The sequence below is a fragment of the Epinephelus lanceolatus genome, chromosome 11, assembly GCF_041903045.1.
Source record: "Epinephelus lanceolatus isolate andai-2023 chromosome 11, ASM4190304v1, whole genome shotgun sequence".
Taxonomy (NCBI): domain Eukaryota; kingdom Metazoa; phylum Chordata; class Actinopteri; order Perciformes; family Serranidae; genus Epinephelus; species Epinephelus lanceolatus.
The window spans coordinates 39495441-39508253 of NC_135744.1; the positions used below are offsets into that span (position 1 = coordinate 39495441).

At 41.2% G+C, this 12813-nt stretch overlaps 1 protein-coding gene across 1 annotated transcript in view; it reads right to left on the minus strand.

Annotated features, from left to right (window-relative positions):
- The window catches only part of LOC117262831 (polypeptide N-acetylgalactosaminyltransferase 10-like), a 90102-nt gene that overhangs the window by 16582 nt on the left and 60707 nt on the right, over nucleotides 1-12813 (minus strand). Inside the window, exons 5-6 of the mRNA XM_078172629.1 lie at nucleotides 5812-5997; nucleotides 2358-2541 (exon numbers count right to left, since the gene is read on the minus strand). Coding sequence (XP_078028755.1) covers nucleotides 2358-2541; nucleotides 5812-5997 — 370 coding nt within the window. The remainder of the gene's footprint in view (nucleotides 1-2357; nucleotides 2542-5811; nucleotides 5998-12813) is intronic.

A 12813-nucleotide genomic window follows, 5' to 3' on the forward strand; every position in this document is an offset into this window, starting at 1 on the left:
GAAAACAACACAGAGATGCAGACAGCGAGCCAGAGTTCATGTATTTATGGCGGCACTATTTCTCACCAGATAATGAAGATGCACTTAGCAGTGCAGAACCAATTAACCTACTATAGAGCACTGTGGCTTCTGTCTGCTGTGACAAGCTCTGTGCTGCTGAGTGCAGGGCTTGTTAGCCGTTGTGTTGCTGCTGTACGTGATTGTAGCTGCAGCACACCTGAGGCAGAAAAACTGGGGCAAGAGGTGCAGACACACAAATGTATACTTATACTCTTGTGAGAAACCAGACTCTCCCTACATGTGTGTGTCTGTAACCCGATTACTGTGACACTGATCTTAACAATCACTCAAAACACAATTGAATTTTTCTCTTCTTTTTTATTTTTCCTCTTCCCCCAAAATAAATGCCGTCCTCCTCAGTGCAGAAATATCGCCATACATGCTTGCAGGTGCACCAGGTTGTCATAGTTACAAGCTTTTCATCAGGTAGACGTTGGAGGCAAGCAGCCAGCAGGTAGTCTGCTCTCGCCAAAGTCGTCCCTGAGGAGGATCAATTAAAGGCAAACAGGGCAGCTACTGTACTGTCAGCAGTGAGAAACACTCTGGGGCTTCCCACGCCTCATGAGCAGTGAGCACAGATACGAGTCCCGTGGTGATAACAGCCAGGTTTCTTAAGTTTTCTTTCTCCAAGGGTGAAAAGGATGAAATGAATGTAGCTGTGATTACAGAAACATATGTACTGTACTACTCTCTACATTCTTACTTATATATTTATATATCTTAATGCATCTGACAAACAGTGTTGTCTTTAACACTCAAGCAGCTTGTTCACAGTACTTGTTCTTTTTCTGTAATGTAAGTAAAACATTGTTTGCTGTACCTGCTGTGGTTGTGCTATCCTGATGGGTCTCTAAATTACTGCTACAGCTAAACGATGTGCATGTGTGAGTGGCTCTGTTTGGCTCTGTGCACAGGGGCTTTGTCATGTTGAGAAAAAGGTCTTGAAAGCACACTGATGGCTGACCGCATGTCCACATACTTTTGGTCAGTATAGTGTATAACCACTATACCAACTTTTATCGTGCAACAAAGCAGCATTCCAGACGAGGCTTTTTTGCATGGTTTTTGCCTTTCATGGTGCAGACAGCTGTATAAATAAAGAATTAGGTGGATGAGTCTGATCTGACAGGCACGTCTGGTGTGGACGGTGTTCTAAATTCCCATTTGCTGAAATGGTTTTACTGTAAAGCAGCTGCACACACAAGTGTTTGACTTTGCTTGGAATAATGACCCTCTACTAAAAAAAATAAGGTCTAAATCTATATTAGTATAATTTTGAGCACAAGGCATTAGTTTGAAACATTACAAGGGAATGGACTTAATTACCACTGAGACAAAGTGAAACAAAGGAGTAGATGGAGCTACCAGCTGTAGAAACTTCAGCCTTCGTGTGTTGTATTAATTAATCAAGAAAGCTAATATTGCATTAAAAAACAACACATTGTGCAGCCCTAATTATCCTCAGAGATGATATTGTGCATGGAGGAAATCAAATTTCACACTCAAACTAGTGAGACTTTGTTTTTCTGGGTATGGCATACATAAACATGCACTCCTTCCTTCCTCCCTTCCCCCACTGCCACACGGGACAGGAGGCAAGGAGGAACAGGCGAAGGCCATTTGCGGCATTTAATTAGCTGTCTGCAACACAGAAAAGGTCTGCTGTAGCTGATAAAGTGACTCCAGTCCACAGTATATAGGTTATACATATTAATAAGGGGGAAAAGAATCACAAATAGGCATTTGGCACCTGTTCATAGGTGTCTCACATGTAGAGTGCTGTGGTACAACTGTGTGGCTGTAAGTCTGAGAACCACTGAGCACAATGTTTAATTCATGTGTTGACACAGTGTCTAGCTATAGTTAGAAGAGTGCACCAGTGAAGTGGCTTTTTGGCTTCCACTGTACTGACTGGTGTACAAGCACATGGGCTGCCTCCATGCTGGGCTCGCAGTTATAGTTCAGTAATGAAACACTGACTTTTAGCCTGTCCCCACCTCCTACACACTTTTTCTGTCTCTACAGCACATCCAGTGAGTGCTCAGGATGTCAGCCGACATGTGGTAAATGATGCAATGACATCACCTCCACTAAAAGTCATCCTGGCCACATGGAGGGGTGTATTTTTCTCTTAGTGTGATTAAGGGAAACAGCAAGGAGATACCAGACAGACTCTTTTAACACATCAACACGTTAGAAGGAGAGATGATGAGTGAAACCTGTTGGAGGAGTATGAAACAAAGTTACCATCAATGATAAAATACAATTTAATCTAAGTAAAGTGTGTTGCCACTCACTCAAAGGGTTCACTGGGGTCATCCCCCTGCAGCTCTGGAGGGATGGGTATCCGTTTGTAGTACATTTCCCAGTCGAACGCTCCTCGCATGGCGTCCCCCGCCTGCGTGTCATAGCCAAAGTTGTCATGGTCGATGACGTCAATCATTGGACACACGATGGTCTTCCTGTTCTGGGCGATTCGGTCTGAGAGACACAGAGGGAGGCAGATGGTAGATGTTTGGTTCAGTTTATGAAAAGCTTTTTAATGAAGAACCACAGCAAACAAACAAGGCTTTAATGTTACAGGACTTGGAGTTGTGTTTGTTTGTGTAAAATATGTCCTTCATCTACAGTGGTGAAGGAAGAAGTAAGTGGGTGCCCAGGAAGAAAGACAGCTATTACGTGTGTGTGCGTGTGTGTGTGTGTGTGTGTGTGTGTGTTTGTTTGTTCACTGAGCTCTAAACGCATGTCGGACGCAGATCTACCGTCCTTTAAAAGGGTTGCCAGTGTATTGACTCAGTGACCAAAGGTCTGGAGAGGGATGAAGAACGGAAACAGCCCCTGCTGTCCTCTTTACTGCTCACAGCCAAAACCATTTCCACTGCTGAGGTTTTATAATTTGATTTTTAATAAATAATCTGATGTTTTGACCACATAGTGGTCCTTCACTTCAGCTCTTACAAAGTGGCTTTTCCAGATCAGACTGCATCCTGTGCCCCCTCACCGGATATTCATTTTGAAGAGTACAGCTTAATGTCTATTTGAATTCTTTTTTCTTTTTTTTTTTTTTTTTGCAGCAAGTCTAGTCTGGTTTTCAAGCTCACCTTGAACACAAAGTATAAATATTTTCAAGCTAACTTATGAGTGAAGATGCAGACTTGCAGTCCCTTTGATTAGATGACATTCAGCACAGTTCTGTAGCTGTGTGGTCCTTTTTAAAAGTGATATTTCCCCTTCCTCCTTTAAATCGGACATAAAAATATTTAAGGCTGCCCCCATAGTAGTCGGCCAAACATTAGTCGACCAGAAAGGTCATTAGTCGGCAAGATTATATTGGTCACTTAGTTGCAGAAAAATGACTGGAGCATGTGGGAATTTACTTTGAAAGGATAGGCACAGGAAGTGGCCACGCTCAGCAGTCAGACAGGAGTCTCGTTACAAACCAATCACAGCCGACAGAAATCTTTCCCTTCTTCTGTAAATATTCAGTCTGATAAACATGGAAAAGTTGATCATGTTAGTGCAGGGCTACCCAGAGCTTTACATCTGTCCCATGGATGATAGACCTACACGCTTATAAACAGCTCCTGGAGGAAGATCAGCTCTGCACTCAGGATTTCAGGTAAACAGGCTATGATACAGTGCTTGTTAAGGTTGCTTAGCAATCTCAGACGCAACCTGCCGCCACACACTTGAAAGCTGGCACAATAAAGGCACAAGAATAGCTCCCAGCGCCGAACCTCATGTTCTCCAGACATGGCATGTGTACGACCTCTAATTTCCAGGGCTGGTACCTGCGGTTATTCCACAGGCTAGTTAATAACATGTCGGGCAGGAAATCCAAAGTGTGGGATCATTTTGAGAAGGTGAAGGACGAACCCAAGGTGATATGTAAACTCATCTTCATTGGTCGACTACAAACATGACGTATCATCTGAAACATGGAAGTAGCTACATGCCCATTAGCCCACAGTGTCATTAACAGGCGGCTCGCTCAGTGTGTGACGTGCACTTGGAGATAAAATATAGGCCTATATTAATGAAGGTTCATTAGTACGGTTTTGTATTTCTCTGTAATGTAGCACAGTGTTAACAATGTTACTGATACTATTCTTTCTCACACCTTCAACTCAAACCACCAAAATATATCATTTAATAATTACATTAAAATATCATAAACATGCAGGAGACTAGTTGACTAATGGCCCTAAATGACGACTATTGGTCGACTAGGAAAATTCTTAGTCAGGGGCAGCCCTACAAATATTACAGCTTATTACATGGTTGTTAATTGAATGCCACACATGATCTGAGCCTGCATGTAATATGAAGCTGTACTGATCATTTTGTCACAGCCTCCTTACCCTCTCTCCATTATCAATACCCTCTCTCCATTTGAGTGTCAAAACATGTAACAAACACAATCACCGCCTGTTTGTGTTACACAGTGGCAGACACACACTCCATTCCCAAGAATTGTGTGTACAGCTTGACATAGAGGCAACATGGGTCATAAAGTTTGTTGTTAAAAGGGTTCCACATGGGACGGCGCCGTGCTGGGAAACGGAGCCGAACACGGGTCCTTAATGGAAAAAGGGTAATTGAGAAAGTGAGACTGTTGGTGAGCAACTCCATCAGCCAGGAGAGGAAGCGCTTAGTCTCACAGCAGGGGTGGTGTGTGAGTGTATGTTTGTTTGTGTGTGTTCTCTTACTTCAATCTGTCAGTGGACCTTGACATTGAGGACATTAATTTTAAAGAGAGGACATAGTGGAAGATTTTAACTTTTCGGAAAGGCATGGATATTTTTGAAAATGAGATATTTTCATGAAAGAGGACATTTTAATATGAAAATTTGCTGGAGAAGGGGGACATTTAAAGAAAGACCTAGCAGCAGAAAACATGGCGGATGGCAACCATGATCTGAACCTTATCTGTATTCAGGAAATTCTGCTGTGACAATAGGTGGAAGTGGTTCTTCCTCACTGTTTGCATTAGTCAATGTATGTGTAAGAGGCAGATTACAAAGAAGACATTGCTGATGTTCATGAGTGCATCCTGTGTCTGTTCTTCACAGCTGAAAGTGGACTGATTTTCAAAGTTCAACTTTTATTGACTGAAACTAGGTATACTTTTAGTTATAGGTTATATTTGAGCTGGGTTTAAGAAAGGCTAAAGCCTTAAGGCCCGAACATACTCGGGCGGAACGTACGCGGAGGTCTGCGCGGACGCAAAGCGGACGTCCGCAAGCCCTGTGCGCGCAAAGCTCAGATTTTACGACCGCGCGGACTCCACTTTGCGCAGCAGTGACTGTTTGGCATGTATTTTTCACATCGCGGGGATTTTTTGCGGGGATTTTTACAGGAAACTACAACGTGGAAGTGCGCTCGACTATGACTGCGGACATTCCTCGTGGAGTCCGCTCCGCTTATACTATGCCCGAGTATGTTTGGGCCTTTAGCATCAATTTGTTGGCTACAGCTAATGGATCTACCTCTAATGTAACTACAGCTAACTGTAAGGTTGTGGGTAAAGACTTCGAGTCATTCTTTTATCTGCTGGTTTGAAACTGAAAAAGCCTCGCTGAAAGGAGTCAGGCTGTTTAAGGAATAAAACATATCAAATAATTTTCAGTCCACTATGAATGAAGAGAACTTCTTATCACTGTTCAGCTGTGATGAGCTTTACATTGTATCTTAAAAGGACGTTTGATGTAACTGATCATTCACATCACTGTGCATGTGTTTGATCCTCACCCAGCAGTGGGGGCAGCCAGTTGACGTTGGCCTCACAGTGGGAGTCCAGGAAGGTGATGACTTCTCCTTTAGCTGCAGCGGCTCCAAGCAGGCGAGTCCTAATCAGCCCCTCCCTCTTCTTGGTCCTCAGGATGCGAACCTTTGGCATCCGCATCATGTACTCCTCCAGCGCTACCTTTAGGTGCTCTGCAGGATGGAAGAGATACACAGGAGGGTGAGAACATTAGTCTCATGTTCATTGCTATCAAGTGCTATCAATTTTTTCCCCCTCTCAGTCCAACACACAGACACATCTTCCTCAGAAATTTCCTTGGTTCCCATGATTTATGAACAACATATCTGGTGTGCATTTTTTGACTCTGTTCATGGTGAAATCTGTCTCTACATGATGGACTTCAGTTTGTATGATTGCTTAAGAGTACAAAGTGGTGGCTGTAGAAAGAAGAGTGTGATTCCATAAACAGGCATTAAAACCAGCGGCATTTAACAAAACTAAATCTGGAATAATGGTTTGTCACCATGTTATTTATGTGTTGTTGTTTTTTTGTCCTTTTTTTGTTGACATTTTTACATTAAAAAAAAACACAGCTTTTTGTAGTTTTTAATTTGTGAGATGAGCAGCATGTGCAACCATTGTAACTCACAAGAGCCTTGACTGATGCCATTAAAAATACACTTGGAGTAAGAGCATACAAATACTTTCCTGTCGGAGGACCAACGCCAAATTATATTTTCAGTGCACTCCAAAACTGATTAAATACATTTTAAAATGATAAAACTTGTTTTGTGCTACACCAGTGTATTTTATATATAGCAGTGTGGACATATATAATCAGGAATGAAGGAAAGGAAACAGTGTCTATCCAGAATCCAAGGGACACAACCGATATGTTCAAGAACTTCACTGTATTTACAGCATATAGGTTGCAACGCTACAGTACCCTGTGATAGACTGGCAACCTGTCCAGGGCGTCTTGCCCAATGCATGCTGGCAGTTGGGATTGGCTCCAGCCCTCTGCAACCCTGCACCAGATAAGCGGTTTAGAAAATGGATGGATGCTGACTGCAGAAGCAGTGAAGGACAGAATCAGGATGGGTAACTTTTCAAACTACAAAAGTCGTACAGGCCCCCCAATGCCTTTACATAACAAACATTACTCATAACTTTTCTTCCGTTTTCTCACTGTGGGATTGTCACATTTTTAACACAGACATAACAGACAGAACGTTAAGCCACACAGGCAATGAATCAGACTGACAAGTTGCACGGAAGTGTTGCTTTATTGATGCAGGACAAATGTCTTTAAATAAAAGAATGAACGATAGTTACATTGCATCAGTGAACAGTCTAAACAGCCCACAACTCTGTGCTGCTGACCTCTTGGAGCCCTTCCGTGTATTGATTAATGACTAAGAGCCAAAACTGTACAAAATTTGCTTTAAGGAGAAAAGAATCAGGAACAAATGGATATAGACAAACTTGAATCTCCTTTTTGAAGACTAAAATCCAGCTGATTATCCATTATGTTGCTACATCAATGAACTTTCTTCCTGAATTGTGTTTTCTTGTACTTGCAACAATAACTGCCCTTGCAGAAAGATGCCAAAGGCTTCCCTCTAGCCACACAAGTAAGCAAAAGTTGCAGCACATTATAACCTAAAGGTTTGTCAAAATCAGCAATGTCACTTGGAAGGATATTTAATGTTATAGGACAACCTTGGGGCCTTGACTACCACTGTGATCAGATCACATCAATCAATGGGATCAAGTCTCTTTGCAAAGTTTAGCCATTAGTCACAGAACCAGGTTAGTTTAATGGGTTCCCTGAAGAGAAAAGATTCTCTTTGTTACATGAGTTAGATAAAATCCATTCATGTTTTATTGCTCTTTATTCGATGATTTAAAGGGTATAATCCCTAGTAAAATGTCCTTCATCTCCATCTTTTGATGGATGATCATTAAAAACTTGGGCCATGTTTTTGGAGAGTAGTTTTTGTGCCAGAGTTAGGCAGACCTTGGTAGAAGAGACATATTTCTTTGTGTGCAAATGAAAAGCGTTATATAAGAAGTTATTGTTTGTTGTCTTCTCACAACAGTATATTGGGTATGTTTGTTGTGACAGCTGTAGGGTTGAGCGTATAAACTTGATATTCTAATGAAAATGGCACAAAGTCACACTTTGACAATTAAAAAGGATTTTGCCGCCCATTCGGAGGACATGATTTTATTTATTTTTTTACACTATAATTCAGATTTTTAGTATAACAGCGTGAGCCCTGAGCGCTCTCAGTGGTTTGAATAGAAATCATCCCTGAAACTGTCAAAACATGAAACATTACTTTGACAGATTCTTTACAAAAAGCCACAATACTGCCTGTTGACAAGAGTGCAGAGACAATGAGAAGTTGAAAAGTGGACCTTTTAAGTTCATCCATTGGAAATTTTGTTTACTTTCATGCCAATTGCAGATCTAACTGAGCTGAAGTTGACAGAGTTACAGAAACACAAAGCGCTCGGAAAGGCTATCCTACGAATATACAGACAGACGACCTTCAGCGGGAGGAAAAATAACAGTTAATTGTTTTCTTTTATGATATTCTAAGGGAGGGAGGGGAGGAAAAAACTTACAGGGTGAAGTGCAATGAAAAGGGGGAGGCTTAAAAATTGATATTCTCCAAACTTCACAGAGCCATGCCTTTCTGTTTCCATTCTTCCATCCACCCCAGTATCCTCACTCCCCCCTGTTTTTTTCTTTCTCTTTTCTTTTTGGTTTCTTCTTTTTATACTGATCCATTATGAATAAAACTATATTTTTGTCACAGAGAAACATGAAGCACCTTTAGGGACGAGGAAGGATCCTCTCTACAAGGGCAACAGGGAGGATGTGACAGGAATCATTCAGTCTGACCTAAATATTTCTCTGTTCTAAGTACTGCTTAGAAGTGCTGGTATGCAAGGCTTTTTTCCTCATCTATGGACACTGTGCTTTTCTCTCAGTTGTTGATTTGTCTTCTTCTCCTCTCTGGATGAGCTGTGCCCCAGCGCCCTCTATTAGACTCTACTCTTTTGGGGGTACTTGACCTGTGATGTGGCACTGGATATATGTACAACACTATTTTCCTTTCCCACCAATCTTTGTATCTGTCCTCAGTATACCCACTTATTATGTGCAGGATGACTGGCGGTTAGAGCCTATTATCACAGGGCTGACACAGACTCCCATTCACACTCATATCAACACCAAAAGACAATTTTGAGTCCTCAGTTAACCTAACCTCCATATTTTTGGATGTGGAAGTAAAATGACACTGCTACAGTGGCCTCAGATGAGTCCAATTCAGTTACTAGGTATCATCACGCATGTGAGTGGTGTTACATATGTATACGATGATGATGAAAAACATTTCATGCAATTTAAATTGTTTGGTTTCTCATCAAGCTTTGGGGGGTAAAAATGAGAAAGTGAATTACCTGTGAGCTACACCGGGGTCCTTTATTTTTTTTTTTTCAATCTATCCTCTTGAGACACTGTGTCCTCATATGAGGACATCTCATTTTACTTAACCTTATACTTCATTCTACTTAACTTAGACCTGTTGTTCTTGTTCCTGAACACTTTTTTGTCCCATCTAGTACCCCTGGTAGAGTGCAGAGAAGACGATCAAACTTGACTATCTAGAGGAAGTAAAAGTTGTAACGAGGTTTCTGTCGGTGAACATGTAGAAGGATAATTTGCACAATACACTAATCCATGAAAAAACAACATGGCGGCCATCTCTGCCAAGTCAGTCTGCAGCTGATCCCAATATAGATGTCGATAAGGTCCAAAACTTGATCACATTAAATGGTTGTAACTTGTTTATCTATGATTAATAATGTTTGTAGTTTGATATGGAATACAAATGTGACTCATTTTGGTAACAGTAACAAGCTGAGACACTGTTTATTAGGGCATACACATTTAAGGACACTGGGACAATGTTTCTTTTTTATGCTTCTTGGGTTTTACTGATTTCAAATAGCCTGGAGAACTTAAAAATGCATGTAAAACAAAGGTTTGGGTCTCAGGAGGAATCGAAAGAATTATGCACTCTGTGACAAGTTTTTGAAATTTGGCATAGTGTAAAGTAAAAACCAAGCTGGGAGAGCCACAAATTTCAATATGGCCCTCACCGGAGATTTGGATCTGCTCCAAATTTTAATGGGTTCCATGTTGGACCATGTTATACCTCTCCACCAAGTTTAACACCATGCCAAATTTCAAAAACTTGTCACCAAGGGCACAATTTTTTCAATTTCCCTCTCAGCTAGCAATGAAACTTGTAATGTAAATACTATTGGTAAGGAAAGTATATTTTCATGTACTCGCAAAACCATACTTTTGTCAACCCTGTTACGTCAACCCTGTTACGCTAGAATGGTAACAGGGTTGACGGTAACATAGTTGGCGGTAACAGGGTTGACAAAAAATGTTCTTGGCAGCCATGACTAGCCATGTGGTGAAGGTCATGAGACCACATGGTGTGCATTCAGGCTTAAATCATGTTATTTATGTACATAAAAATTTCTAACAAATATCTTTTTAACGTGTCGTCTTGTGGAAACAGGGCTGACACAATGAGCTTGTCCCCCTCTGTCAAACATTATATAACTCTAAGAAAAATCATGAAAAGAAGAGGACACTTATTTGTCTTTTCACCAGCATGTTCACAAAAGGAAGCTGATTTCACTCCCAGGAAATGATGCAACTTTCGGAGCAGTTCATTATCTCAGAAGGGGTGTTTTCATTAAAAGTAACAGGGTTGACGACTACCTGGAGACCCGACTAAATTGATGATTTTTACAACATTTTACATATATTAAGAATAAAACCCATTCATGAGTAATGAAAGGACACTTGAGGCTTTATATATAAGTTTATGTTGTTATGATAGTTTGACTTTTTGGGCCTTAATAGCTAGTAAAAATAGAACAATCATATTGAGGGACAGGCCATTTTTACAGCTTTTGAATGCTTCATATAAAAAGGTGTTTAAAACTCTTTGAAAACAAAAGACATAAACTTTTACATTGTTTTAATGTTACAAGAGATATCATGGGAAATTAATTCTAAAATGATTATAGTGTATTTATTGTTTATTGTCTATTTATAGCACAGTTTTGTTCGAGGGACACAAAATGGCACATTTTCGTATAATAACCCTATTAATTGATTAAGAAGCAATATCTAAAGGAGTACATTATTAAGTGATATCTAGACTCACAAGTCAGTCTTTAGACGCTTTGCTTAAATAAAGACTGATGACTTTCTCCCTGATTTTGTGTTTAGATGGGTGGATACAATTTCAGAGTTTAAAAAAACTCCCTACGTTGCAGAACCAATAATAAATCCGTAGGGCGGTCCTTTGGTGGCTCGCTGAACTCTTGTGCTGGTAAACATAGTCCCACTAGAAACACGTGTAGCAGTACAAAATGGCTCACCTGTGCTCGCAGAAAACGCCATCAAAGTTAGTGAATGTTTGTCACGTTTGTGGCGACACATTCTTGCCAACTAAAAGAAACAAACATAATCTTTTACAAGGCCATGACTCATCCGTCCGGCTGGACTATAGAGGGAATCGCCTTGTTGTTTACAAATACTTCCGGGTAGAAAACCAGCAGAGCTTTTATATATATATATATATGTATGTATATATATATATATATATATACAGTACAGGCCAAAAGTTTGGACACACCTTCTCATTCAATGCGTTTTCTTTATTTTCATGACTATTTACATTGTAGATTCTCACTGAAGGCATCAAAACTATGAATGAACACGTGGAGTTATGTACTTAACAAAAAAAGGTGAAATAACTGAAAACATGTTTTATATTCTAGTTTCTTCAAAATAGCCACCCTTTGCTCTGATTACTGCTTTGCACACTCTTGGCATTCTCTCCATGAGCTTCAAGAGGTAGTCACCTGAAATGGTTTTCCAACAGTCTTGAAGGAGTTCCCAGAGGTGTTTAGCACTTGTTGGCCCCTTTGCCTTCACTCTGCGGTCCAGCTCACCCCAAACCATCTCGATTGGGTTCAGGTCCGGTGACTGTGGAGGCCAGGTCATCTGCCGCAGCACTCCATCACTCTCCTTCTTGGTCAAATAGCCCTTACACAGCCTGGAGGTGTGTTTGGGGTCATTGTCCTGTTGAAAAATAAATGATCGTCCAACTAAACACAAACCGGATGGGATGGCATGTCGCTGCAGGATGCTGTGGTAGCCATGCTGGTTCAGTGTGCCTTCAATTTTGAATAAATCCCCAACAGTGTCACCAGCAAAACACCCCCACACCATCACACCTCCTCCTCCATGCTTCACAGTGGGAACCAGGCATGTGGAATCCATCCGTTCACCTTTTCTGCGTCTCACAAAGACACGGCGGTTGGAACCAAAGATCTCAAATTTGGACTCATCAGACCAAAGCACAGATTTCCACTGGTCTAATGTTCATTCCTTGTGTTTCTTGGCCCAAACAAATCTCTTCTGCTTGTTGCCTCTCCTTAGCAGTGGTTTCCTAGCAGCTATTTGACCATGAAGGCCTGATTGGCGCAGTCTCCTCTTAACAGTTGTTCTAGAGATGGGTCTGCTGCTAGAACTCTGTGTGGCACTCATCTGGTCTCTGATCTGAGCTGCTGTTAACTTGCGATTTCTGAGGCTGGTGACTCGGATGAACTTATCCTCAGAAGCAGAGGTGACTCTTGGTCTTCCTTTCCTGGGTCGGTCCTCATGTGTGCCAGTTTCGTTGTAGCGCTTGATGGTTTTTGCGACTCCACTTGGGGACACATTTAAAGTTTTTGCAATTTTCCGGACTGACTGACCTTCATTTCTTAAAGTAATGATGGCCACTGGTTTTTCTTTAGTTAGCTGATTGGTTCTTGCCATAATATGAATTTTAACAGTTGTCCAATAGGGCTGTCGGCTGTGTATTAACCTGACTTCTGCACAACACAACTGATGG